Here is a 21,818-nt window from a genome sequence, read left to right as displayed (position 1 = left end):
GTATAAACAAAACTAATGGCTAAAGAAAAGCGCCAGTTACAAATTTTTTGCTGGAGTTGCTTTGTGATGTCATTGTAGACAATTCAACAGTCTTATTTGAAAGACACATTAAACATGCCTGTTTGTCCATCATCAGCACATCTATAACATGGGTTTGAGATTTGGTTGTTTTTTTAGACCGTAGATGGACAAATACATGCTCTTGTATTCTTGTTCAAACTTGATCGATGCAAGATTCCTCTACCAATGGCGTTCAATAAAATGGATTGCATCATACTATCGTGCAATCCAATGAATCCACATGCACGCATACGTTACTTCCCGAACGTATGTAAAGTAAAATATAACCAGCGGCAGTAGAAACATTACAGAAATAACTATCGTTACACTACAGTGCTGGTCGACACCACCTATATTTCCGATTTTACCATTGAAAGTTTTAACATGGATAACCGTCAGGCCATTCAACAAAGTATTCGAGAACAAGGTGATAAAATTCGAAAACTGAAGGCAGAGAAAGCTGCAAAGAAAGAGGTTAGTAACAGTGGTATGAAGCAGATGTGCCTAATTTATTGGCTTAGTCTTTAAATCTTAGGCTACTAATTTATAACACAGAACGCTAATTTACATAGGCCTAAACCCAGTCGCCTACATTAGGACTTAACCAACTGAGGAATAACACAGAATTTGAAAGAGCCGGTAAACTGCACTAAGGTGACTAAATAAAAAAGAGGGGGAAAGATTAAAAGGAAATAAAAACAATGAAAAGAAATACCCTAGGCACTAACTTATTCCAAGGTTTAGGCACTCATGGCATGCTATGCTACATTGCTAGTTAAGATTCTTGAATCTTGGCAATTGTTCTTAAGCCTCGGCTAGCCTACAATGGCAGCTTCCAGAAAACGTGCTGAATTTTGTGTATTCTTTGCTAGACTTTTGAATGTCAGTGTAGGCAAGAGCACTTCATTAAAGATAAAAGGTTAGCCCATTGCTTCAGATAGAGAAAGCTATGCTCTCAAAAGAAAATTAGCTGCTTTAATCATGACATGACAATTAAGAGCTGTAAATTGCATGTGCACAGTGCTTGATGCACTAAAGCACATTGTGTAGTTTTCACTAGTTGATTATTATTGAGGGTCAAAGTGTAATTCACACAATCTTCAAATGTTGCATACAGTGTATATATTTTAATCACCAGGAAGTGTGAAGTCCTATAATTGAAATTTAAGACAAGATTTTCTTTCATTTAAACAATGCATTTTCTCAGTCTACGTATGTCAATTATTATATTATTGAGACCACCTCATTAATAGGCTTTACATGTTGCAATAATTCACTCCTTTGCCGGCAGTGCTGATTGGGTTTTCTTCATCTCTCCTTTCAAAATCAACTAAAAACCTCAACATTTTTCTGATCATGGCTCTTACAACATCTTGGACCAAACTACGTCATCTACTCACTCTTCAAAAACACACACGGAATATTATCGTGGTTGCTTCACGTCATTGTAACAATACTTCACAACCAACGACAATACAACAGGTTGGTACATTTGTGTTCTTGTCATCGGTTGAAATTATTACTCTGTTATTTTGCCCGGGCCATTGATATAGTTTTTGTCAAGTTATAAGTTGCCATGCATTACTAACTCAGGGATATTGTTTGCTGACTTGATTGCCACTGGTGTAGCAAATTTTTCTGCTGAAGTTCATAAAATTTAATTAATTGGTTGATCTCTACAGCTATAGGATGCATCCAATTTCAGTGTTGAAATTGGCAACCATGTACAAATTTATTCGTACATGTTTTTTTTCTTTATTTTTCAGTGTGTTCTTTTAGTACATTTCTGTTCAAATGTATTTCACTTTTCAGATGTTTTTCTTCCTTTTATAGGTTGATGAAGAAGTAGCAAAACTGTTGGATTTAAAAGCGCAGCTTGGGGATGAGCCGACTCCTAAGACTGTCCTGAAGACCCCAAAGGTAAAAATAGTAACAATACCATCGACAACAATGAAATCAATAATAACAACACTTAAAACAATATAAGAAGAAGAAGAAGAAAATACGACATTTTGGTTTTGAAGATGTTAGGCAACAATTCAAAGTGCTGATGTTCACATACATATGCCTAGTGGTTTCTTGACGTTAATAAATGCATTTTATAAATCTTGAAATGGTTAATATTTCTTATTGAAATTGATTGAAAAGTCCTCAAAAAAGAATTACAGCTGTATTGCATGCTTTCTTCCTTCAGGGGACAAGGGATTACTCTCCTAAACAGATGGCCATTAGAGAAGGCGTGTTCAAAGTCATCGTTGACTGTTTCAAACGCCACGGGGCCGAGACCATAGACACGCCCGTATTCGAGCTGAAAGAGACATTGACAGGCAAATATGGTGAAGATTCCAAATTGATTTACGATCTTCAAGATCAAGGAGGAGAGCTGCTCTCACTGAGATACGATCTAACCGTATCCTTTTGGAATACCATGCTGTTGGTTTCCTGTTACAGATATGTACAGCTTGTTCTGTATAATATTTCTTTAGTGTCTGCCTCCTTATTGATCACGTTTGCATTTGATCTAATACAGCTGATTTTGTTTGGGGCAAAGTAATGTGTTCTGCTACACAAATACACTAGCAAACAAAATATGTGAACTTGTACCAATAGTGTTGCAACATTGGTCAAACCGATTTCCTCTTTAATACAGTAGTCGGGATAGTGGCCAGTTTCATACAAGGTGGCGAATTCGCCTCTTGTGTTAAAGGCCTCAGTGCGGCCAGTTGGGTCATTGAGTTGGTAGCAGTTTATTCTCCAGTGTGCCCCTTATTAACAACTAACTGACATAGTTTGGTAGAGAGGTGTCTGCAATAATGTTAACCTATAATTCTTTTGTTCATTCGTTTTTTGCTTTATTTTTCTCTTTTTCCTCTCCCGCAATTTGAGCACCCTTCTGGGTGGATATGTGTGTGTCATAAATCACTATTATTATTATTATGGAATTTGGAAGACGATATGATTGACATGAAAGAATCTGGTCAGTATTGGATGTAAGAGAATGCAAAGTGTAGTAGCACAACAACAGGCTGATTGAGTTATAGTATGGTTCCTTAACTGAGTTGTTTTAGGTACCATTTGCCCGCTATGTTGCAATGAATAAAATCGCTAAGATCAAGCGTTACCATATTGCCAAGGTATATCGCCGTGACAACCCAGCTATGACAAGAGGACGATACAGGGAGTTTTATCAATGTGTGAGTTTCATTTCTCTCCCTTTTGTAACTTTTTTTTTTTTTTAAGGGATGAAATCCTTTATGAGATGGCAAATTATTAAATACTGTTCTTAAGTGACTAATGAAAATCTACTCCAGAATTGTGAGCAACCCATCCCATTTTTTGCTTACAACATCTCAACCCTCAAAGAGGGCTTCCTTTGTAACGTTTATTTATTTAATGAAGCTGGATATCCCTTCTTGCAACAAGAAGACATAGAAGTGAGCAATGGACTTGTGAGGGTTATCTACAACTAGACTAAAGCCAATGACAAGATACATTATGTGAAGAAAAACTTTCCATTCCTGTATGACAAGAAGAAAACGACTCTTTACTTACTATTACATAATGTAACGTGAATGGTTTTTATACTCCTCCGTATTATGTTGTTTAACAGCTTACTGTGCACATAGCCAGTCATGAATATTCATGTAGTCTAGCAATATTTTATGTAAGTAGCTATTGGTTTTATGTCTTCTCACCTCCAACCTCTGCTCCTCATGTTCCTCTGCTAATTCTCTTTCAGGACTTTGACATCGCTGGTCAGTATGACCCAATGATTCCAGATGCTGAATGCATAAAAATTGTCTACGAGATCCTAGACAATCTTAAGCTGGGAAACTTTGTAATAAAGGTAAGGTTAAGCTTGTTGCTATGGAGACTTGACTTGTGGAAAGTGTTATTTGTAGATAGGTGTGACTATGAGGAATTGGCTGGGGTAGAATGAGGGTGGGAGGTACGGGGGCGGGTGGTTGGGATTACTTGGAAAATTCAACTCAACTGTTAATTTGGTGGGTTTAATTTACCATTTCAGATATATAGCTTTACTGTAAACAAGCTAGGGATTTCCATATGAAAGGCTTGTCAATGTTAGTTGGTAGGATTAGTTTCAAGTTAATCTATCTGCTAAAGAGAGAAGAACAGTGGATTACCCTCTCTCTACCCTTTAGCTTAAATGAAGGCATAGAGGTACAGAATATTCATATTGCCTGTGGCATTTTTCAAACTTGGCAGCACACTTGCAAAATGCAAGGCCATTAGCCATCATTATTTGAAACTGCTGGATAATTTTCTTGCCCCTTTTCAAAGAACAATTTTCTTCTAGAGAACAGAAAACATATTTAAATGACTTGTGTGTAGTAACTTTGAGACTTTGATCACTCTCCCATTCTCAGGTTAACCACAGATTAATATTGGATGGCCTCTTTGAAGTCTGTGGTGTGCCTAAGGATAAATTCAGGACAGTCTGTTCCTCCGTGGACAAACTAGACAAAGTGAGTGTCACAATTTACATTTAAGCTTTTAGTGGTTTAGTTGAACCTTGTCTTCTGTATTTGACTGGTAAGGATGTGGTTCTGAAAGTATATACCACATTTGCCACTAGAATATTCTTTTTTTCTGGATAGGTTACTCGTGCCAGCCGAGAGCTAACATATATATGCATCTCACAGTTGGGGGAATACTCTCATAGCTTTGCACACACACCAGTAGCTGGCACATGTCTAGACTCATTGAGTGGTTGTTGTTGTGAAGAGCATGCCTAGGGTCAAAGGTCATTTAGTATACCAGTGGGTAATTAAACTATTAATGGGTAATAACAATATAATAGGTTAGTAGTGTTACTGTGGCTGGCATTAAGCATGTAGGTCAATTACATTACCAAAAGTGTAAACCAAATTGTAGAAAGAGACAAGTCTGGCGTAGAAATATATACTATTAATTGTCTGAAGGTTTGATGAGTCGAGAATGTGCCACAAGACTTGCAGTGCTATGCTATCCTTGTTGCTAATTACTTAAATTTTCCCACATTTGTAACTTGACTTTAAAATTCAGCAAAATAGATTCTAGACTGATTTATAAGAATCTGTCAGGTTTTTCCATCTTGAAACCTGGAAATTTTGATGAGGTCATCTGAAATGCAAAATTTTGTTTTCTACCTGCATGACCAGTGTTGAATTAATTTTTTTTGTAGTGCACTGTGAATCCAGTAGTGATTTAGTACTTTGTAGTGCACTGTGAATCCAGTAGTGTTTTAGTACTTTGTAATGCACTGTGAATCTAGTAGTGGTTTAGTACTTTGTAGTGCACTGTGAATCCAGTAGTGATTTAGTACTTTGTAGTGCACTGTGAATCCAGTAGTGATTTAGTACTTTGTAATGCACTGTGAATCTAGTAGTGTTTTAGTACTTTTAGTGCACTGTGAATCCAGTAGTGTTTTAGTAGTTTGTAGTGCACTGTGAATCTAGTAGTGATTTAGTACTTTGTAATGCACTGTGAATCCAGTAGTGTTTTAGTACTTTGTAATGCACTGTGAATCCAGTAGTGATTTAGTAGTTTGTAATGCACTGTGAATCTAGTAGTGTTTAGTAGTTTGTAGTGCACTGTGAATCCAGAAGTGTTTTAGTAGTTTGTAGTGCACTGTGAATCCAGTAGTGATTGAGTACTTTGTAACGCACTGTGAATCCAGTAGTGTTTAATACTTTGTAATGCACTGTGAATCCAGTAGTGTTTTAGTAGTTTGTAATGCACTGTGAATCCTGTAGTGTTTTAGTAGTTTGTAATGCACTGTGAATCCAGTAGTGTTTTAGTAGTTTGTAATGCACTGTGAATCCAGTAGTGTTTTAGTAGTTTGTAGTGCACTGTGAATCCAGTAGTGTTTTAGTAGTTTGTAGTGCACTGTGAATATAGTAGTGTTTTACTAGTTTGTAGTGCACTGTGAATCCAGTAGTGTTTTAGTACTTTGTAGTGCACTGTGAATCCAGTAGTGTTTTAGTACTTTGTAATGCACTGTGAATCCAGTAGTGTTTTAGTACTTTGTAATGTACTGTGAATCCAGTAGTGTTTTAGTAGTTTGTAATGCACTGTGAATCTAGTAGTGTTTTAGTAGTTTGTAGTGCACTGTGAATCTAGTAGTGTTTTAGTAGTTTGTAGTGCACTGTGAATATACTAGTGTTTTAGTAGTTTGTAGTGCACTGTGAATCTAGTAGTGTTTTAGTACTTTGTAGTGCACTGTGAATCCAGTAGTGTTTTGGTAGTTTGTAGTGCACTGTGAATCCAGTAGTGTTTTAGTACTTTGTAGTGCACTGTGAATCCAGTAGTGTTTTAGTAGTTTGTAGTGCACTGTGAATCTAGTAGTGTTTTAGTAGTTTGTAGTGCACTGTGAATCCAGTAGTGTTTAAGTACTTTGTAATGCACAGTGAATCCAGTAGTGTTTTAGTAGTTTGTAGTGCACTGTGAATCCAGTAGTGTTTTAGTAGTTTGTAATGCACTGTGAATCCAGTAGCGTTTTAGTACTTTGTAATACACAGTGAATCCAGTAGTGTTTTAGTAGTTTGTAGTGCACTGTGAATCTAGTAGTGTTTTAGTAGTTTGTAATGCACTGTGAATCCAGTAGTGTTTTAGTAGTTTGTAATGCACTGTGAATCCAGTACTGTTTTAGAACTTTGTAGTGCACTGTGAATCCAGTAGTGATTTAGTACTTTGTAGTGCACTGTGAATCCAGTAGTGATTTAGTACTTTGTAATGCACTGTGAATCTAGTAGTGTTTTAGTACTTTTAGTGCACTGTGAATCCAGTAGTGTTTTAGTAGTTTGTAGTGCACTGTGAATCTAGTAGTGATTTAGTACTTTGTAATGCACTGTGAATCCAGTAGTGTTTTAGTACTTTGTAATGCACTGTGAATCCAGTAGTGATTTAGTAGTTTGTAATGCACTGTGAATCTAGTAGTGTTTAGTAGTTTGTAGTGCACTGTGAATCCAGAAGTGTTTTAGTAGTTTGTAGTGCACTGTGAATCCAGTAGTGATTGAGTACTTTGTAACGCACTGTGAATCCAGTAGTGTTTAATACTTTGTAATGCACTGTGAATCCAGTAGTGTTTTAGTAGTTTGTAATGCACTGTGAATCCTGTAGTGTTTTAGTAGTTTGTAATGCACTGTGAATCCAGTAGTGTTTTAGTAGTTTGTAATGCACTGTGAATCCAGTAGTGTTTTAGTAGTTTGTAGTGCACTGTGAATCCAGTAGTGTTTTAGTAGTTTGTAGTGCACTGTGAATATAGTAGTGTTTTAGTAGTTTGTAGTGCACTGTGAATCTAGTAGTGTTTTAGTACTTTGTAGTGCACTGTGAATCCAGTAGTGTTTTAGTACTTTGTAATGCACTGTGAATCTAGTAGTGTTTTAGTACTTTGTAATGTACTGTGAATCCAGTAGTGTTTTAGTAGTTTGTAATGCACTGTGAATCTAGTAGTGTTTTAGTAGTTTGTAGTGCACTGTGAATCTAGTAGTGTTTTAGTAGTTTGTAGTGCACTGTGAATATAGTAGTGTTTTAGTAGTTTGTAGTGCACTGTGAATCTAGTAGTGTTTTAGTACTTTGTAGTGCACTGTGAATCCAGTAGTGTTTTGGTAGTTTGTAGTGCACTGTGAATCCAGTAGTGTTTTAGTACTTTGTAGTGCACTGTGAATCCAGTAGTGTTTTAGTAGTTTGTAGTGCACTGTGAATCTAGTAGTGTTTTAGTAGTTTGTAGTGCACTGTGAATCCAGTAGTGTTTAAGTACTTTGTAATGCACAGTGAATCTAGTAGTGTTTTAGTAGTTTGTAGTGCACTGTGAATCCAGTAGTGTTTTAGTAGTTTGTAATGCACTGTGAATCCAGTAGCGTTTTAGTACTTTGTAATACACAGTGAATCCAGTAGTGTTTTAGTAGTTTGTAGTGCACTGTGAATCTAGTAGTGTTTTAGTAGTTTGTAGTGCACTGTGAATCCAGTAGTGTTTTAGTAGTTTGTAATGCACTGTGAATCCAGTACTGTTTTAGAACTTTGTAATGCACTGTGATTCCAGTAGTGTTTTAGTAGTTTGTAGTGCACTGTGAATCCAGTAGTGTTTTAGTACTTTGTAATGCATTGTGAATCCAGTAGTGTTTTAGTAGTTTGTAATGCACTGTGAATCCAGTAGTGTTTTAGTAGTTTGTAATGCACTGTGAATCTAGTAGTGTTTTAGTACTTTGTAATGCACTGTGAATCCAGTAGTGTTTTAGTAGTTTGTATTGCACTGTGAATCCAGTAGTGTTTTAGTAGTTTGTAATGCACTGTGAATCTAGTAGTGTTTTAGTACTTTGTAATGCACTGTGAATCCAGTAGTGTCTTAGTACTTTGTAATGCACTGTGAATCCAGTAGTGTCTTAGTACTTTGTAATGCACTGTTATCATCAGCAATCTTGTCCATCTTGTCCTCTCATAGACTTTTTGGGAAGATGTTCGTGGAGAAATGATCGACGACAAAGGACTCGATCCCATCTCAGCTGATAAGATTGGCGAATATGTGCAACTTAATGGTAAGTTCTAGGAAAGATGTCACTCTCAGGAGATGTTTACAGCTTTGTTATCTCAATGCAGCCTCTTTGGATCTTCTTTAATATATATATAATTTGTGTCGTCGTAGATTGACACTTTAATCCCATAACAATGACTTGAGTCAAGTGTCCAATGAGGAAATAGAAAGTTGACAATTTTGATAGTCTTCAAATGTGAGTTGTAATGCTGATGTGAAGAGAGTCGTTTGTGTAAACAATTCAAATCAGTCCGCAATCACTGGCTCATTATCCTTCATGTGATGGAGAGAATTCTAGAAGGAAATTTTAAGTTGGATCAGCGATAAGTTTTGACTGTGAGAAATGTTTGATAGGTTTCGCTAGTAGTAATCGTTGGCCAGATGCCAACATGTGCATCAACATACACTCAAGTTGAAGACATGTTCCCAGTGTTCTGGTTAAATAGCATTCGCATCGTAAATTGGAAGGTTGAGAGTTAGATATGTAGATTGCACCTTCTCTAGGGTTTATACCTAATATTTTGCATCTGTTACCTGTTGTGTGTCTCTTATTATATTGGTATTCTGTCACACAGCTTCTGCTGGCTGTTGTGTGTCATTGTGGTGAGCCTATGTTGCCTGTTGTGTGTCTATTTGTCTGTGTGTCTATTATTGTGTTTGTATTCTGTCACACAGCATTTACTGCTGCAAAGTCACCACAAATTTAATGAAAACTGACTAACCACTTCACCCTCCTTCCCCCCCCCCCCCAATCCCTTCTGTCTTGTTCTTGTAGAGTTTCCCTTCACAGTTCGTTTGCAATAAAAAAAAACATATTTCTTTATACATAGGCTCTTCAGAGTTGGTCGAAAAATTGTTGAAAGACGAACAACTGGTGCAGAGCAAGGCTGCCAAAGAGGGCTTGGAAGGAATGAAGTTACTGATACAATATTGTGATATTTTTGGTGTTAAGGATAGAGTAAGTATCAAGTGATGAATATAGAGTGTTCATATGGTGCTTGCGTAATTCCCTTTTAATGGTATCATAAGTACCAGGTGATGATTGTGAATGTGGACATAGGTTTCTCTCAATAATCATTGTAAACAGAATCATAATTCTCCATGTAAAGTTTGTGAACACCGACCACACATGGAAAGTTCTCATATCTATGCCATGAGCAGCAAAGAGCAAAACCAGTTTAACACAATTAATTTCCGTTGAGATTGGTTGCTGACAAATATCAATGTTAAAATTTGAACTTGCTTTAAGTTGAAGTTCAGCATGGAAACTCCTATGACAACAAGATCGGTAGAACGTTGAATGGAAGAAAATGACTGCCACTCCAGTAACAGCGCTGATCTGTGTCTTAAAGTAATTTGTTCTGATGATGGTATACTTAACTAAATCATGATCTTGTGTGTAGTTTTGAGAGTAAACCTGCATGTTGGTGGAAATGCATAGATTTCTGTTCAAATCATCTTCAATTGCCTTTTACTCTCTCATTTCTCCTCTCCTTCAGGTCCGATTTGATATGAGCTTGGCCAGGGGCCTGGACTATTACACTGGTGTTATTTATGAAGCTGTGCTAGAAGGTAACTAAGGTTTCAAATGATGGTCTAAATGTATTTAAAAGATTAGAAATGTTTGTTATCTAGACAGTCAGAAATGGTAATCAAGTGGTAGGGAATGTTTAAAATCAGTCATGCGTTAGTGTTCTTATAGGTAATGTTGGATTAATGCATACGCTAGTGTTCTTATAGGTAATGGTGGATTAATGCATACGCTAGTGTTCTTATAGGTAATGGTGGATTGATGCATACACTAGTGTTCTTATAGATAATGTTGGATTAATGCATACATTAGTGTTCTTATAGGTAATGTTGGATTAATGCATACACTAGTGTTCTCATAGGTAATGTTGGAATGATGCATACATTAGTGTTCTTATAGGTTATGTTGGATTGATGCATACACTAGTGTTCTTATAGGTAATGTTGGATTGATGCATACACTAGTGTCCTCATAGGTAATGTTGGAGTAATGCATATATTAGTGTCTATATAAGGTAATATGGGGTTAATGCATACACTAGTGTTCTTATAGGTAATGTTGGATTGATGTATACAATTAGTGTTCTTATAGATAATGTTGGATTGATGCATACAATTAGTGACTGTATAAGGTAATGTGGGGTTAATGCATACACTAGTGTTCTTATAGGTAATGTTGGAGTAATGCATACATTAGTGTTCTTATAGGTAATGTTGGATTGATGCATACAATTAGTGTTCTTATACATATTGTTGGATTGATATATACACTAATGTTCCTGTAGGTAAGGTTGAAAACATTCACTCCTAACAGCATTTGGATAAACAATGTTAAAATCATGCATACTGTAAATGATAAATTATTATGTTACAAACAATCACATGTTACTGTGGTCCTAAATAGGTAATGTAACAGTCATGTATACCTCACAGTATTGAGGTAGGTAATGTTACAGCCATGCATACAGCTTACAGAGATGCTCACATTACATTGTTCAAGTCGATAATGTATAGAGTTATATATATTTTACTCCTTAGCATATTGAGGTAGGTAAGGTTAGAATCATTCAGACATTGCAATGTTTTGTAGAAATGGTTGATAAGATGTCTTTCTGCTGTTCAAGTCAATGAATCTATAACCTGAACTCTGTTTATTATTCCATTCTTGTCTCTTAGGTGCAGAGCTAGTCAAATCTAACAGCAAAAGCAAAGAACAGATCGGTGTAGGGTCGGTTGCCGGGGGTGGAAGATATGATGGTCTGGTGGGAATGTTTGCAGCCAAGGGTAAAAAGGTAAGATCAATCACCTAAAACATGTGTTGAAGGTAAACATTTATGGTCCCAGATCCATCTTTCATCGCCAAGAATCAGGTGCTATCTTTCCTGCCCGAGGACGTACATCTTCATCCCGGAAATAAAGACGCTCACGTCAGTCGTGGAGGACAAATTGTGGTGCACAGTTAGGGCTGGGTTTAGCATTAGTGTATCATCTAATAACAGTGTTATGTAGCAGCTGTTGAAACAGTTTAAAATAGTTTGCTTGCATGTGCTTATTTTCAAAGACCCACCCTGAGTTAAGGTGTTAGTATTTGAGACTGTTCATTGCATATTGTCCAGGTTCAGTGTGTATTTTCCATTATTTGTATATAAAATATCTATGTTTGTTATCGATGTACCATGAATTGGTTACTGCCTGTATTTCTAACCATTTAGCATTTATTGTCCAAGTTCCAAGCAAAGCACAGGCATCAGTACTATATGTACCTGCTCCTAACATATCTCTCAGGTGCAATAATTACTTCCCAATATTTGTATAAATACTTTTTTTATTATTATTATTATTTTTTTATTTTATTATTTTTATATATTATTTTTTATTATTATTTTTTTATATATATTTTTTATCCAGGTACCATGTGTCGGTGTCAGCATTGGAATTGAACGGCTCTTCTCCATCATGGAAGCCAAGATGGAGAGAGGTAACCAAGAGGTGAGGACAGTCGAGACGGAGGTGCTGGTAGCATCCGCTCAACCCAACATGTTAGAAGAGAGACTCAGACTCTGCAAGGAACTGTGGGATGCCGGTATCAAGGTAATGTTGAAAACATTAATGTACCACCTCATCAAGTAGTGACAAAGTGATAAAAATCCTTAAATAGGTACATTATCTTCATAGTTACATGAAAAATAAATAAACGTTCATCACTTTGTTCCTTAGAGTAATCTGGTCTTAATCTACAACAGAAACTAGAATCAGGATCGCAAAACATTTGGTATTGCTTTCTCACTTTTTCTAACTGCTCAACCCTTGTGATTAATGTGGATCGATTCCAGACTATTTGGAACACAGAACATATCATAATACATAGGCAGGTGAAATGTAGAAGTGTTAAGTGGGTACTGTTATAGGGCCTGATCATCTGTCAGCATCCACACCCCTTCTGCCCTCCCCCTCCACCCCCCCCCTTGGGTATGGCAAATGAGTCGTTATCGAGTCGCCAGAACCCATCCTCATTTGGAGATTCCAGGAAACTTCAAATCAGTTCTGACCCTTGCTTGATTTTATGTACAATGAAACAAGTGATATATATATGACACCTCAATTATCATTGCCATATAAATGTGAAATCTGAAAATAAGAAAGAAAAAAATTGTTTTGTTTTTTCACTTCAACAGGCAGAAATTTCATACAAAGCCAATCCCAAGATGTTAGATCAGTACCAGTATGCTGAGAAGGCAGTCATTCCTTTCTTAGCTGTGATCGGTGAACAAGAGCTAAAAGATGGCGTTGTGACGTTGAGGGACACCAAGACGAGAGAGGAGGTAGGGTAGCTGAGACAAATAAAACGTTAATTGAATGGTTAAGCCAGTTAACATGATCAAAATCGTTGTTATGATCTATCTGATGAATTTTATTGGTAGATAGAAATTTGATCGTATAAGTTCGGTAGGTGTTACGGAGATCGTCAAAACATTGACAAGAATTCTTGTGTTTGATTAAAAATGTTACAAGCAATAAACTGATTATTCACTGTCAGGATTGCAAATTGAATACTACCTATGTAATATCATTTCATCTCATTTATTAAAATATAATGTAAGAAATGTTGCTATTTATTGTCCTCATTGCTGATGAACAAGTTTTTCCTTTCTTTCTCTCTGATCTGTGACAAAGGTGATTACAAGCGACACAATAAGAGATGCATGTCTGTAGCTTAGGCTATGAATATATATTTGTGAAACTGTACGACTTAACTTTTGAGTTTATAGGCAACAATGAGGCAAAATGATTGATTTTTAAAATTATCCTAAAAACATCAAGAAAAAATTCTACGTTCGGATACAGAGTGTTGGTTTGCATTGTCACTTTTCTTAGACGTGCAGATCTGTGAAATTAAAAGTGTACCGTTCATCTCTCAGGAAACTGGTTTCTTTGGGTAAAAATGTAGCAAACTCCAAAAAATGTTCCAATTCATAAGTCAGCTTACCATGAGTATTCCAACCAATGTAATTTTGGCAAGTCAATCATTTCTGTCGCAGCTCTGCGCTGTTGACTTTATGTGATTCTGTTTAACATTTGTTTCAGACCCCTGTACCTAGAGCAGACCTTGTGTCCACCATCAAACAGAAATGCTGTTCCAACTCGATTTGATGACGTGTGCTTCGAAAAGCTGCTGATCCACGTCCAATGCCAAACAAAAGATGGCGCCTGGTCCTCTTCACCTTGCTCATATCATCAACTACTGCTCTACGAAAGATACCATTTCAAATGGGTTTTCGAGAACGATAGATGGAAAAAAACTGAAATGTTTGGCCTTCCAAAGGTGTCTGTGGCTTCGTAAGAAGTAAGACTGGTTTCAATGAAAACATTTAACTCATCAGTTGTGGGACTGGAGCTTTTGAAGAAGCCTACCGTTACAAGGGTGTTTATTGTTCTTGCAATGTCTGTGATAGCTTTATTGACTATTGAATCCTCTTGTGTAAATCATTCTGGCATATAGGAGTTGGAGGTGTCTGTAGACAAAGTTAAAACGCTCCATCTTTTGCAAGATAGTCAGGGACATTGTATCTCCTTTTGCTTGGCATTCAGGATTCATAAGCAGATGTGGGGGGGGGGGGGGGGGGGGGGGAGTCTAGTCCACCAAATACAAATTTGTCATTAATCTTACTATTTATAGCTTGGCCCGAATCGATGACAGGACAAAGACTGGCATCTTTGGATTTGGTTCCTTGCTAAGGTTATATTGTTATCAAAGAAATGTTATAAAATCAATGCTATTTTCCCAATTCTTTTCGAGTTAATGTATATGTAAGAGAAAAGTGCTAAAAATTTGTAGTTTCTGCACCAAGGGGAAAATCCCAACAATTGTATTTGGTGGGTTTTAAGGTGTGACAATGTAATGATATATATATCTGTATGATATTAATTAACGACTGTAATTAAAATGGAATGTCTAACATCTCCTATTGATCCATTAGCTTAAAACTAAAGCATCATTTATGGCCAGTATCAATGTTAAGATGGAATCTTGCTATTACCTGTTTAAATTTGATTACACATATGTGTTATACATAGAGTAACTCCAGTTAGCTTTGTGGGTTTTTGCTACAGAAGGGAAGCAGCAATGATATAAAGAGATAATCTCAACAAAAGAAATGCAATTTACTTTTGTTTTTAAACATTGTTATTCCTTTCATGATAATTCAAAATTATTCATTTTAAGAGATTTAGAATCCCAATGGTCCATATCTGATCAATATTAACATCTTATTTTTACCTGCCATCCCATTAGGTAGGTCACTGGCCTCTTTTCATGCACTTCACATTACTTTCAAAAATGTTCGACAAACAAATATTAAAAAAATGTGTAAACAGAAAATATTTAGTTTTGCTTTTCATTCTTTTCTGAGTTGAAGTCAAACAAGTAAGTTTTAAACTCTCTTAGAAAACTTACATTAATAAAAATAAGAAAAAAATTGCGAATATCCACATTGTTTTAATTTATGTTAACGACCTTTGACCATAACTATGCAATTAATCCATGTCATTCGTCCGCATTTTTCGACATGTCTCGTTGCTACTGTACATAATAACATTAACGATCTTCATTAAGCCCAGAAATGTAATACTCTTCGACAGGCATTGTTTTCTTTGTCTTACAAAAGTAGGTAGTTTAATTACAGAGACTGCAAAATATTGGTTCCATAGATAGTAATGAAGATAAACCAATTTATAAAGGTTATTTTCATCTTACCAAAAAAAAAAAAAAAAAAAAAACAATTTATCAAATATCAAACAATGTTACAACACAAGGTGCATCTGACACTTTCAAACACACTTCAATAAACAGCTGAGTGAGGTTTAATAATCATAAATACATGCTTAAAGTTATCTTTCTGAGATGAAAGGACTAAACTCCACCTCCAAATACTTTACAAGGCTCTTTGATATATTTTTCTATTTAACTCACTGTTTGTTTGTTTCAATCTACAAAATACTTTCCTCATCTTAAGAAAACAAAACAAAAGAATATCATAACTTAATATTTTATATTTCTATTCTGATATTCCTTTGTAAGGTTTGATCATACTGAGAGGAAAAACAGACATTGCACTATATCAACCATATTCTCCCTTCTCTCCTCCCTGGCCCCTCCCCTACCCCCCTCCCTACGTACCGTCCCTTTTTTGTTCTTGTTAACTCTCCCTTTGACAAATACGGATGCTGATCATAAGCTTGAGGAATTCAAAGATGTCATTTTATATATTCGTGTGATACAGAATGGCATTCCAAAACGAAACAAGAAGCAAACAAGCTATGATTACAAGATAATTATTAAAAACGAAGATTTCATGTCCATAAGGCATCATTCTTTTTTCCATTACGTTAACTTTATACTGATGAAGACATGCTGATATTTACAAAAACTTTTAGTGATGTTTTGCCCGAGACCGATCACCTTCGCATATTTACGGCACAGACTAACATACTAGAGAGATAAGTACATAGACAATTTAAGACAAGGCAAGCAGTCATGGAAAAAACAAATAATATAGTAATGATAATATTAATAATTGTAATAATTGCACCTCATTACAGTCGCTTCAATTTCAAAGTCTTCTTTTGTAAAAAGATGAACTTGAAAAATATCATGCAAGAAAAAAAGACTAGCAAACATTGTTTCAACAAGTGAAAAAAAGGAGGGGAAAAAAACAAAGAATTATGATTAAAATATGGGTGGTATCATCCCTTGGGAATAGAAGAACTACAGAAGCCAAGAAAACAGATGTTTGACCTGGTAAAAATCATGCAGTTTCAAAAGGACACAAATATCTCAAAGTATAAACATAAAAAGAAAAAAGAAAGACAAATAATATTTTGTAAATTATCTCAACAAAAAAGAGAAGATGAAATTTTGATTCTTGTCTGGTATCAAAACGAAACTGTTGGAAGAAAATAGAAAAGGAATATGTTGTGACCCTAAAAAAAAAAAAAAAAACTTATGTACAGACAAATCAAATCAAAGAAATATCAACCAATGATTTTTAATCACTGGGCATAATTATTTACAATTTATTTGGCTTGACAAATACCTTAACTAGATCTTAGAATACTTGCTCTAGAAATGCTGAATTTTGTGAGCCTAATGTCACAAGGAAATTAATGAATGATAAGAATATATGTAAAGAAAAAAGCTGACTTATTCATTTCACCAAAAGATGCAAGGCGGCTTATATTTTTTTTCTCCAAGCTTTTCTTGTTTGGATATAAAGCCTCTATGAATGTAACTGATTCCGAGAGATTTGCAAGAGGATTAAAAGCTTCACAACGTACGTGAGAAATGGACAACATTATGTTAGTACGAAAGAAGCCAAATACAGAGGGGAGGGAGATAGGAGTGAGAGGATGTTGGTGGGGGGGGGAGGATGGGAGACCATGCACTTAATAATCTGGAGTGGTCTGTAACGCCACAATGAATTGATAAAAGAACAAATTGTAGCAAATGCCAGTATTATACTTGCGCATCGAATTATTTCTGCTCAGTGGTTCAAAATTGGGCTGGCTGCACCTCGTAACAGGTTAAGTAAAACCTGTATCAGGTTCAGGTTCATGCAGTAAAACCTGCATCAGGTTCCACAGAGAAATAAACTTGTAATATTCTTAACACTGCATAAAATGTTAGTAGGATAATGTTGAGCACAGCTGGAGTGAACTAGTTTTGGCACTACCTTTTCATATAAGTAAATGAAGTATGGAAATTGACATTGGAAAAGCTTTTATTTTTTGTAAGACTCTCTCGACGAAAAGGAAAATAAGTCGCTTTATCATTCAGCCTTCGTCGATATTTGATGTTTTAGAAGGAGGAATGCAAATTTGACGATTTTAAAGGTCAGGGACCATCATCAACCGAACAAAATTTACAAGAAAGTTGGAAAAAAGGACTACATCATTTCCTTTCAAGAATATTTACAAATAATATTATTAAACATGTTAAAGATTATCACACTTTTATTGTACAAGGAGGTGAGTATAATAATACAATGTTGGGAAGCCCTGTTTAAATATCATCATTCCATCCATGAATACAGGATGGCCACAGATATGAAGTGACTATGTTATAATGCTTCCCTATTCAGCCAAATTGTATTAAAGTTGGACAGAATTGTCAAACACTTCCTTATAGTTTTAAGTCTTAATATTAACATCAACTTGCAAAAGTTTTGAAAAGAGGATAATGCATTTGTGGAGACGAAGAAGAAGAAGCAGAAATACAAATAATGGCATCCAACCAGAGAAGGCGCTTAGAATGAATTCAGTTATGTTTTATAATAAAAATTACCATGATTAAATTGATTTTTTATCTTTACTATTAAAGAAAAAAAGTATGATAATGCAGAAGATGGCAGATGCTGGTCAAAACTGAATCTTCCTCCCACGGCAAACGAGATGACAAGCTTTGTTCGAGGGTTCACAGAGTTATTAAAAACGCCTCAGAAGGTGTGAGTGTTACGACATATTCCGCATCCCAGTGCATATTCTTCACCCGTGGCGGGATGTTCTACGTGTAGAGGGCACTCTTCTCCCTCTAACTGTATGGCTCCTGGTCCTGTAGCGGTAATGAAACGTTAACGATCACACTGATATTAAGGTGCATGAACTGGAGTACTAATGGAACAAGACTCGCATTGAATTAGCTTGGATTGACTCCAGTGTAAGCATACTAGGGTGGCTTTGAGGGTCAAAATCAATTCAGTATGTTTATATAGAGGATTTTATCTGCTGTGATTAATTTGTGAATATATGTTAAAAGGACCTTCCAAAATGCCTGAAACTCCTCATGTCACAAATTTCCTCTAATGATCTGTTCACATTCCAAAAATTTGAAGAATGTCATGCTAATGTTGAATGAAAGAGAGTATTTTAATACTGCAAGCCTAAAGACAACAGTAACAGGGAAATCGTGAGTTGAAAAGACATTCTGTATGAATATCAGTTATGATATAAATTGGTTTTGGACATACTGGTAATCCACTGAAAGTTATCATGACATGGGTTACAGAAGTGGGTTGGATTGAACCAGAAATAGACAGACGTAGTCACCTCTTCCCCTCCCAGCCTCTGTACCCCACCCCACCTCGATACCCACCAAACATATACCACTGTAATATACCCAGCAGGACTATACAACACAGCCCCCTCCAACCTTTAAAAACTTACCAGCAGGGCAATGGGGCAGTTCCGTCTTGGACATACTGGTAATCCACTGAAAGTTATCATGACATGGGTTACAGAAGTGGGTTGAACCGAAGCAGAAATAGACAGCCACAGAACAACAGTAGCGACACTTGTACTCTAAGTAATCTGTGCCATGTTTAGGACAAAGCTGAAATCAAGACAAATATATAAATTGAACATCAGGTGTTTGTCAGTTCACATTGTTAAATGTCCTTTGTCATCAAACAAATTCAATGATATCTCCTGTGTCTTATACGATTGCATTTTCTTCCTTCAATATCAGGATACATCCAATCTAATGTATTTCAACATTCCTGTAGCTTTATCTAACCATTTCAGCTCAAGTTTGATAGAAGTCTTTTACCTCTGTCAAGTGAAACAAAAAAAGCTGATGAGGAAGAAAGCTTGCTACATGGTTTGACATCGTGTTTGAATGTCTCTCGGCTTCCTATGTAATAACTGTCACACCGAAGTTCTTTCACTTTTATCCCCCCTTTAATCCCACTCCTCCCATTTCCATCGACCCTGATTGTGTCTTACCTGTGCTCTGGCTACATCTGAACATCCTCCACAAATCAGCTCGGCGGGATTGAAGTCACCATAACCAGCTGCTGCTGCGTCTTGATCGCATCTAGCCTCTCCTCCATAGTAGGCCTGATGATCGATTAATAATGTCAATGTATCAATCCATTAAATAACATATTTACCTTAATAAAAACAAACTGTAAATTACAAACTAAGGAACAGATGCAATAGCAATGACTCCTTGGTTTTGGAACAGCATTTAAGAGGATTCTCAACCTGATGACAAGGTTTGCTTATGATACACCTCAATTTTTGTTGTCTGCCATTTGAATTTACAATCCCTAACATAAAGTTCTCTGAAATAGCCCAAAAATATGTTACAATGACCAAAAATTCACTCTATTTTTACTGTCTCCTTCAGAGAATCTGACCGGAAAAGCACAACTCATTGCCTGAAGAAATTGCTCTGGGTGGGGTTCCAATTGTTAACAAAATACACTTTGGCATCAACAATTTGGATCAGTGCACCTTGCATTCTTACAACAGAACCACCGCTCATGTTTCGCCACCTGCTTTCTTACCTTTGAGCACTTAAAGCAGACGTAGTAAGCATATCTATTCATTGCAAATCCAGCTGGGTTGTTGTGGTATCTCGCTCCCGGAGTAGTGACGGCTTCACATTTATCCAGGCCCTCGTACTCTAATCTCATCAGGGCCTTACGTCTCACATCCGCCTCTAAGGTTTGGATTGGGGCCAGATCCTCTTGAAGTGATTTGTGGTTGATCGAGGCCTAAAAATAAACAAATCAACATGACATTACTTTTAAGGGATAGACATGAAGACATGGATTTCAAGGGCTACCTTACTATAAAAATATCATAGATTGACGCTAAAATTTGATGACTGATTGGAGCATGGTAAACTAAGTTTTGTTCCAAAGTGAGACCTCAAGGTGAAACCTATTTCTTTTAGATGATCATACACAAGTCTTACCTTACATATAGGACAGAGGGTGAATCCAAATGTGATCCTGGGTCCGACCCACCTCTTCTCCAGGACAACTTTACAGCAGTTTTGGTGAAAGACATGACCACAGTCAAGCTACAAAAAAATATATATATATGTGCAGATAGATTTTATTATCAATCAAAACTGTTAAACTCATTTTATTGTAAAGCTTTATCTACAAGAACCTTCTCCAGAAAATTTGATAGCATTTATGCAAATTTTTGGTTTCCATGGATATAACGCTATTAAACTTGAGTGCTTTAGCACACTTAATAGATTATTTTATGAGTGAGTTCACGAAAGAAATTTGTAAATATCTAGTTTTTTCTACAACACTCTACAAACAATACTGCCAGCTGACCCTCCCTCGCCCCCCCCTCTCAAGTGTGTTTGACATATGTCATTTTTGTAGCAAGATATCCAGGAATTAATGGAATTAGGCTCTGTAATGCAATCTTTTTCATGGACCATGTACTTAAATTCCAAAATAAATGAGAACTTGAGTACAGCTTTTAAAACATGTATAAACATTTAAAACACTAACACAGAAAATGAAGGTTAACATTTACATTAATAATACTATGACATTTCAGCCATAAGTAGTTGTCCCTCCCCATTCCCACCCCCCCCCCCACCCCCAATAAAATAAATGAAAGCACTCCAGGACTAGTACCTTGCTTTTACAAATTGTACATGCGTCAAAATCATGAAGACCATCTGTCCATTTTGCCTTTTATACCTGAGGCCCCCTCTCCCCCATCCCCCTCCATAACTGTCCCCTAACATACCTGTACTGCAGGTGCACAAGACAAAGCCTCTGTGAAACAAATCATACACATGTCCTCTGCATCTTGCTTCAGACTCTGGTCTTTGCTACATCCATGAAGACACGGTAAACATGTGCTCTCGTCTCTAATCCCACCACAGAGATGTCCACAAGGGAGGCTCTTGGAGCAGATGTTACTGCTGTGTTTCTATATGAATAATAAGCAGATGTTAACATAATTAGATTGTACAAAGAGCCACACAATGGTGTGGGCTCTCATCTCTAATCCCCACCACTAAGAATTCCACAAGGGGACTAAAATTCTATTCAGCCCAGGTCCCACGAAATGACATGTCATGCAAACTGATGATCCTTACCTTACATTCTGGATCCAAGCAAACATTTCCAGCCCGGCCTAAACCAACCGCTGCTGCATTGCCACAAAAACGACAGACTCCATGGCTGCCACTGACTCCAATGTTCTCTGTGATGTCAGGAAACAACAGATGAGATAAAACAATTCATACATACATGTCACACTCACATACATGTAATGTCACATACATATGTCACAGTCACACACATGTAATGTCACACTCACATACAGATAATGTCACAGTCACACACATGTAATGTCACATAAATGTTATGTCAGTCAC

The 21,818-nt window shown here is 36.4% G+C and overlaps 2 protein-coding genes across 4 annotated transcripts in view; one reads left to right on the top strand and one right to left on the bottom strand.

Annotated features, from left to right (window-relative positions):
* Positions 1 to 329: 329 nt before the first annotated feature.
* Positions 330 to 15,403, top strand: LOC139980242 (histidine--tRNA ligase, cytoplasmic-like). 2 transcript variants are annotated; one of them, XM_071991780.1, is made up of 14 exons: positions 376 to 534; positions 1,352 to 1,542; positions 1,894 to 1,980; positions 2,255 to 2,470; positions 3,129 to 3,254; positions 3,800 to 3,907; positions 4,449 to 4,547; positions 8,504 to 8,597; positions 9,424 to 9,551; positions 10,093 to 10,165; positions 11,300 to 11,415; positions 12,032 to 12,214; positions 12,799 to 12,945; positions 13,709 to 15,403. In XM_071991780.1, exons 2-14 carry the CDS (start codon positions 1,417 to 1,419, stop codon positions 13,772 to 13,774), a joined length of 1,569 nt encoding a protein of 522 aa, XP_071847881.1. In that variant the 5' UTR covers positions 376 to 534; positions 1,352 to 1,416; the 3' UTR covers positions 13,775 to 15,403. The 2 variants fall into 2 exon arrangements, with proteins under 2 accessions (XP_071847882.1, XP_071847881.1); XM_071991781.1 differs by lacking the exon at positions 1,352 to 1,542 and having other exon boundaries at positions 330 to 534.
* Positions 15,005 to 21,818, bottom strand: part of LOC139980240 (E3 ubiquitin-protein ligase MYCBP2-like) — a 69,408-nt gene continuing 62,594 nt past the window's right edge. For both annotated transcript variants that reach the window (XM_071991772.1, XM_071991773.1), the window contains exons 69-75: positions 21,537 to 21,643; positions 21,182 to 21,367; positions 20,379 to 20,486; positions 19,966 to 20,175; positions 19,400 to 19,513; positions 18,842 to 19,007; positions 15,005 to 18,230 (exon numbers count right to left, since the gene is read on the bottom strand). In XM_071991772.1, coding sequence (XP_071847873.1) covers positions 18,115 to 18,230; positions 18,842 to 19,007; positions 19,400 to 19,513; positions 19,966 to 20,175; positions 20,379 to 20,486; positions 21,182 to 21,367; positions 21,537 to 21,643 — 1,007 coding nt within the window. In that variant the 3' untranslated portion in view covers positions 15,005 to 18,114. The remainder of the gene's footprint in view (positions 18,231 to 18,841; positions 19,008 to 19,399; positions 19,514 to 19,965; positions 20,176 to 20,378; positions 20,487 to 21,181; positions 21,368 to 21,536; positions 21,644 to 21,818) is intronic.

This window comes from Apostichopus japonicus, chromosome 14, assembly GCF_037975245.1.
Source record: "Apostichopus japonicus isolate 1M-3 chromosome 14, ASM3797524v1, whole genome shotgun sequence".
Classification (NCBI taxonomy): Eukaryota; Metazoa; Echinodermata; class Holothuroidea; order Aspidochirotida; family Stichopodidae; genus Apostichopus; species Apostichopus japonicus.
The sequence above is the reverse complement of the archived record's forward strand: the minus strand, read 5'-3'. Positions and strand labels throughout refer to the sequence as shown.